Source organism: Cydia fagiglandana, chromosome 5 (genome assembly GCF_963556715.1).
Source record: "Cydia fagiglandana chromosome 5, ilCydFagi1.1, whole genome shotgun sequence".
Lineage (NCBI taxonomy): Eukaryota > Metazoa > Arthropoda > Insecta > Lepidoptera > Tortricidae > Cydia > Cydia fagiglandana.
In genome coordinates, this window is record NC_085936.1 from 4,229,373 (window position 1) to 4,236,984 (window position 7,612).

At 38.4% G+C, this 7,612-nt stretch overlaps 1 protein-coding gene across 4 annotated transcripts in view; it reads right to left on the reverse strand.

Moving 5' to 3' along the window:
- LOC134664282 (uncharacterized) overlaps positions 1–7,612 on the reverse strand; it is a 49,936-nt gene extending 42,324 nt beyond the window's left edge. For 3 of the 4 annotated variants that reach the window (XM_063520837.1, XM_063520838.1, XM_063520840.1), the window contains exon 1: positions 7,226–7,612. In XM_063520837.1, coding sequence (XP_063376907.1) covers positions 7,226–7,501 — 276 coding nt within the window. In that variant the 5' untranslated portion in view covers positions 7,502–7,612. The remainder of the gene's footprint in view (positions 1–7,225) is intronic. The other variant, XM_063520841.1, reaches the window with a different exon arrangement.

Consider the following 7,612-nt stretch of genomic DNA (forward strand, 5'->3'; position numbering starts at 1 on the left):
TAATACTCGTACTTAGCATAGCCACTAGCCATTACTTAGTAATGGCGTCATATTAGGAGAACGGGAAATATGTATCGGTAAAAATCTGCGCGCCAAAGCTCATTTTACGAGTAACCGCAAGCAAGTTTTGCTCGAAAGCAATGATATATTGCTATAAAGGCCAGGAAATCTGGTGTTGCCAGCCCAGTGATGTAACACGGCTGGTAATTCCTATTTAGGTCGAGATTTGTAAACTAGATGCTTTTCTCATAATAGACGCGGAAATACCACTTTGATCGTCCGAAATAGTACGTTTAGCAGCAAATGTACGAACTCTTACTAAACAGTAAACACTAATCAATTATATTATAAACAGACCCTAGGCCACATGTACACGCTTGTAAAAGTCTTAACAGATAAAAAATATTGATTATGTATCTTCAAAACAGAGTTGATTAGAAAAAGGGTGTCATTTATAAATTAACTTAATTTAAAGCTAAGGAATACATCCTTGAAATTAACGGTGTATTAGAAGGTAAAATTACTAAGTAAAACTACGTCATGTCTATTTAAACTCAATTTAGCACAAAGAACATATCACTAAAGACATTAAAGTATGTCGGGCTATACCCACTATATATTATATTCCAAAAGTAACTTCACAACTCTGATGACATAACAATTTGCCAGCACGTTAACGCAGTCCCAAACCGTACCCAAACAGCGAGAGCAATTGTCGTAAACAATTTACATTATATAATATGACACATTGTTAGGTATCTCGGTCACACGTTATTTTGAAGATCTTTATCCTAACCGGTTTGCGAGAGGAAGGAAATGCATTTCTGGTCTTTGTCGGCTCGTCTTCGGTGTCTGATGGTGCGTTTTGTGCGTTTGCGCAAGGCAACACATGTTTAAGTTTGAATAGGTAGTCTTAACTATGATTCACAGTGGGCCTATCCAAACTGACAATCGTACTTACTTACATCGTTTTCACTGACTGATGTGAAGTTTGCGTTTGCGTTGCGTCTTAACTGACGTAACGACGTATTGCCGTCTTTAGGTTAGTGTTAGTTAAGCCTCGAGTCCTTTGAGTCCTCTGTTTCAAGAATGGACTCAGTTTTTGAGACTCATAATTAAGCCTAAATTAGAGTTCTTCTCAACTTGTTAGTTACCCTAGTCTTTTGTAAAGACTGGAGTTCTTTTCAGAGACCTCTTGATTTTTTTTACAAAAAAATTCAAAACGCATTATCTTTATGTAAAATTCGTGAATAAGGTACACATATCATACGATTGATATAATATAACGCTAATTTATTAACTGTTTTTTAGAAAAACCTACAAAAGTATTGACGGAGTCTTTATTCGGACACTCGAGAGTCCTTTTGAGTTGCTCTTAAAAAAGACTCAACAAAGGACTCGACTCGGGACTTAAAAGACTCGTAAGTTTTTTAAGCGCCGATTTTCGCAAAAACGAGCTGAGTTCTTCAAATTCAGACTCAGTTGACTCGAGTTTCTACCAACGCTACTTTTGGTTGGATAATCTTGAATAGAATTCACAGGGGTACTAGCCAAGATAACACTCGTAGATCATCTTTAGTGACTGATGATGCATTTTGAGCGTTTGCGAAAGTAGGTACAGTAGGTAGGTAGTTTAGGTTAGGTAGTCTTGAATAGGATTCACAGGCTGACCTTTCTTCTATCCGGATGTAAGCTGGTTTGTGATTGCGTGATTTTTAGCCGATTTACATGTTAATTACATCTGAATCATGGGTCATATGTAAGCTTTTTAACACTAAGTGCATGCAACTTTGCTAAACTATGTGGCCTCTATTTCTTTATTATGTTTGTTTGTATAGTTATATTATATTCAAAGTGCACATCGTGCTACGAGTTAGATACCTACTGTAGTTCATTTTATCTCAATAAGCATTTACTCATTCATAGAAGCGAATTGTCATTAATGTTGTCGTAAATCTTCATACAGCAAAAGGCCGCAAATATATCTAAAAGAGTCGGGATGCGACAGAGATGGCTTCAAAAAGGTAGAGAGGAGAAAGAAGTCAGCTCGTTCGAATCAGTGCGGTACCGCACTGACTTGACCTAACCATTTGCTGCGTCCTGCAACACCGACGACACTGCTGTATGTGTCCCGATTACACTACCTTACGAAGGTCGAGGAGATCGTAAAGTATGTACGAGCCAAGTCCGGATTCATCCTGAGGGTCGTTAAGTTGGAATCTCGACACAGTGTGAATTTTAATTCTCTTGTGCTGACTGAGCGTTCCGACTGAACATCTAGCGACCTTCACCAAGAAGGAGTTTTGGCCGAAGGGTGTCAAGTTCCGGCGGTTCCGCGGCCGGCTCCCTGACACTGCGGGGTCGCGAACTGCATCGCAGCCATAATTGTGTTTTTAGTTTTAAGATATATTTTGTAATACATAATATGTATGCTAGTTTTAAGGTATTTATCTATGGGCCAATAGTTGCCTGAAAATAATATTTAATTCATTCATTCATTCATATCTGACACGATCTTATTTGTAGAGCCATAAAAGAGCGTGTCAAATGGTTTTGCGACCTTCGAAGAGTAACGTATTATTTATTGCAGGTGACTATACAAAATCAGTTGTCACTATTGCCATCCACATTGTGATTTTCTATAGCTCAGACTCCGTAGGCAAACCTTTTGCTCAAAATAGAGAAAAGGAAAAAGCTATCGACAAGTTTGCTAATGGCAATTGTTGTTTGTAAAATATTGTATAATAATGGCAACTATTGTATGTAAAAACAAGCGAGTGTCGCAACTTCTGTAGAACTCCGGGAAATGAAAAAAAATGAAAAGGAAAACATTCCAAAGCGGCAAGCATTAGACTTGAAACTGCATTGAGACCTTTAAAAATCACATTGCTCAACCGTTCAGTTCCTGTGTAATTTTTATCTAACAACCAGCCACGGTAATGGTCAGTTGCATAGGAAAATATATGCCTCAACGACACACGTCAATATAAACAAATGCTGTAATAGTTATAATTTGAACACATGGGCTCAGAAAGCAAGACGAACTCACTTTCGTTCGACGCAACGATGTCAACGGCCGGACTATGAGGGTGTAAACTATATCATTTGTCTATTGAAGTTTATTTTAACAATGGTAAAAATAATAGTCAATAGTCATTGTGGAAGAGTAGAAAGGTAAGATGGATTGGGGATCTGGCGGAAATCGTAAAGAATGATACGGTGCGGCGGTAATAGAGCATTCCACGGGCCGTACAAACGCATTTTATTTCCTGTGTTGCGACTTTTTTTGTATATAAAGCAAGCGATCATTTTTCTGTGCATATTATTGACCATTTGTCATAGAAAAGGAAACTCTTATACCTGCAAATCTTCAGAAAATTCGCGTTTGTACGGAACAAACGGTAGACAAATTCATGGAATGCTGCTAATAGTGATATAGAGCTTTTATCAGTTGCGGATCATTTTTGGCTGATGTGAGGACCTACCGACCGCAAATACCGAAGTTTTCAATTTGTGGACATTTTTTTTCTGTCACTCTAATTACGCCTTAATTGGAGTAAAAGAGAAATATACCCGCAATTTGCGAATTTCGGTGTTCGCGCAGGCCCTCTGATTCTTTGGCGATGGACGCATGCATTATGGGATATATTTATGATTTAGGTAAATATATGACTTGTTCAGTAGGTACGTAATTTTCGCATTAAGGATGACTCACGTTAGACCGGTAATAACATTATTACGGAAAGGGTTTGGCACGCATAAGAGAGCATCTGTTAGGTACCTTCCAACGACTTGAAAACTTTAACCAATCAACTAGATCAAAGCGTAGCTAAATCACGCAAGTTTTATTCACTTAAAATATTAATTGCTCATGCAACACGCAATAATTCATCAATATAACACGCACTATTAAAAACAATATAGATACTGTGTTTATATTTATAAGAATGTTTCCTGTAGTATATATTTATTAATGAAAAATAAATTAATTAAAAAATTAAAAACACGACTGCTGCATTTTAAATCGAACTGAAAAGCTAAAAATAATGTTAATATGTTAGTCACATAATTTTATGAATCTAAATTGGAATGTAAATATACACTCACGGTCATTCACAGTAAGTACAAAGGGCTATGCACATTTATGTCCGTGACTGTAGGTATACGTGTACATTTAATTTCAATTGCAGTCGGGGGACCTTGATGTACCTACTCACTCACTGCAGATAGCGCTATAATGAGCCTCAGACGCTTCATTGCTCGCCGAGGATCGCCCACCACCATATTTTCCGATAACGGGACTAACTTTGTTGGCTTTTCCCGCGAACTGCGCTCCCTACATGACAACTCGGTCGTAGAATACGCCACTAACCACAAAATTGACTGGCGCTTCATCCCACCGGCATCTCCGTTCATGGGCGGCGCCTGGGAGCGGCTTGTACGGACGGTAAAAGCAGCCCTCAGATCCTGCCTAATAAATCAACCACTGAAGGAAGAGGTCCTGTCAACACTCCTACTCGAGGCTGAATCAATTGTGAACTCCAGGCCACTTACATACGTCCCGTCTTCCCCAGATGCGCCAGAGGCGTTGACACCATTCCATTTTATCCTCGGCTCCTCATCAGTCGTCCCATGGACCACGTCACTGACAGACGCAGACCTATCTCGACGATGTGACTGGCGGAGAACGCTGCGCCTAGCAGATCAGTTTTGGGCACGATGGCTACGGGAATACCTACCGATGCTACGTACAAGGGGACCCAACAACAACTCGCGGAACCTTAGTGAGGGTGACGTGGTGCTGATCGCCGATCCTACCCTCCCTCGTGGTTTGTGGCCACTAGGAAGGGTAGCAAAGGTCTACCTAGGACCTGACGGAGCGGTCCGCGTGGCAGACGTCCACACCAGAGGGGGCATGCTGCGCAGACCGGCCCGGAAACTTATCCTGATGAAGGCCGCGCCTCAGCCAGTAGCCACCAGTGGTTAGTGTTCCACTGGGGGTCCGGTATGTTGGCGACTGGCTGGCACGCGGCCTCCTTCGAACGTATTGTTTGTGAAGTATTTTAATTTGTGTTTGACAATCAGTCTGCCTGTCACCGCCTATCTATTAAGGTCTTGTTGTTCTTTCATAAATAAATTATTTATAATATTTGTATAAAATCTGCGTGTTTCCATTATATCACCAATTCATCATACAGTCCACTTCACTAGCTATCATTTTGGTCCTTGAGGGCGCCGAAGGCGCCCGGCTTTGGTAAGCGTAAAACGTGTCACAACGTCGGGCTACGCCCGGCTCTTTTAGTATGAGAAGGTCGAAGGCGCCTGGTTTTGGACCACGTGCAGCGCGCCACGTATGTCGTGCTATGCCCGACTCATTTAGTATTATTCAAACCCTATCGCTTAAATCGAAGTTCACACGTTTAGATTTCAATAGGGCGATTTAGTTCCTAAAATTACTTTATAAAAATATACCTATACAAGTCATATGGATGATTTGTATATATTTTTATGATCAGCGGTAAATACCCTTTTATTTGATAGCTCACTAAATAAGATAGAAGAATTTATTTTTCTTAGCACATTTTGTAAATCCTTATTTAACCAAAATAAGATTTAAGCGCGTATGTTGCATATATATTTTAAATCGCCTTTCAAAGCTCTTCATTTTGAGACCCCACTCGATAGGTTTGGAAGATTTTTTTTTCTAAACGTCACTCAATATTGTGTATTACGTCCGCCATATTGTTTTTATAATGACGTCATATAGCCTATGTCACCCGGGATGACGTAAGGATTCTAATGACATATCATACATCTAAATCGGTTAAGGCATTCAGAAGTTATGGTGGAATAAAGAAACTCACATACATACAAACATGAACGCTGAACACAATACACTCTTTTTGTTTGGGCAGTCGTGTAAAAACTGCCGCGCTAAAATACATAAGCTAGTGTAAGGAAACTTAATGAATTGTAATCTTTGAATTACACTTCAATGACAATATCTGTTGTCCCCACATTTTGAGATCGATCTAACGGCGCGATTCGGGAAATGAAATAGAGATGCACTAGATAAGATATAGTAAAGATATGTGACGTTCCACGGCAAAAGGTACCATTGCCCTGACTGAATATTGGAGCGGCGTTATAAGCGTAAGCGCCAGCCGCCATAAGGTACCTTTTTCCGTGGAACGTCACATATCTTCACTATTTCATATCTAGTGAATGTATAACGGCGCGATATCTCAAAGTTCGAATCGCGCCCTAGGTAACATTTATTATATAATTATGTAGAAACAATACTACAATACGTAAATGAAGAATTGTAGAGAAATGTTTCACTTCGCCGAACGATCGTTGCGACTAGAAAGAATTATACATTTAGACAAGTAGACTATACTTACATACAGTATTAATGGATTATTATGTAAATAAGTATAGGTTATTAAAGCGATTAATTTGAACATTAAATGAAATACAAATGAAACACGTGCCTACTTAAATAAAATATATGTTTGTTACTTAATCATTATTGAGCATGATAGACGGAACGTAAGAGGGATACCATTTAATATTTTAAATATTAAAAATAATTATACAAGATTACATTAAATGAAATGTATTTCACGCAAAAAAATAAATTTAATACCAGGTACGTAGAGTAGATATTCAAAGATTTGAAAAAACAATTCACTTCCTGATGTAAGTAAATAACTTTAACCGTTAGCTCTCAAATATATTTATTTCTCTCAGATATACTTGTTATTGTTTTGTTTTCTGCTATTACGTCGGTAATACCTATATGTTATCAGATCTGTCAGCCCATGGTACTTTTTATTTTTTGAAATCTTAATTAAAATTACGTTAATTTATTTTATTTTTGTTTTATACCAATTTTCGATTTAGAAGTAGTTATGTTTGCCTTTTACTGAGCGATGCTATTTTGGTGTGTTTTGTTAAGCTAAATACATAAAAAAACTTTTTTAGTGTTTAACAATTTGTTACTATTAGAAATAATATTTTATTTATCTTATCTTTCTCTTTATTTATTTTTCATCTTATCTTTTACTATTAAATAATATGGACAAATATAATATTTGTTAAACTAGAATCCAATTGTATAATCAAATCAATCAGTACATATTCATTTCCCCAACTTTCCATATCAGATTGGCACTTATAAAGAAATTAATCGCGAGCAATTAACCGTGTAAACAAGCCTTACCTTCATATAACGCATCATCCTGTCCAAACAGCGAAAGTCACTAATTACACACGTCACTATCCAACCCAGTACGACAGAGCGAGACACAACACTGCCAGATTGTTCCTGATTTAAAAAGCAAAAGTGTTTTTTGAATTCGGAACGTTGGCGCCAAAACTTGTAAACTTTCTCGCGCGGCGGTGCGCGTGCGACTCGCGATGCACTGTCACTCTCACCGGCGCGGCGCCGTTTCTTTTTATTTAAACTTGAAATCCCCTCTTCGCTATTATTGTGCATTATCGCATAACAGCATCAGGTGTTATCTTGGCTCGTGTTATTTGGGTCAGCATTTGGACATACGGACTCGCTTGAGGGGTATGAGCAAACGGATGTCTTGCGAATATGGTA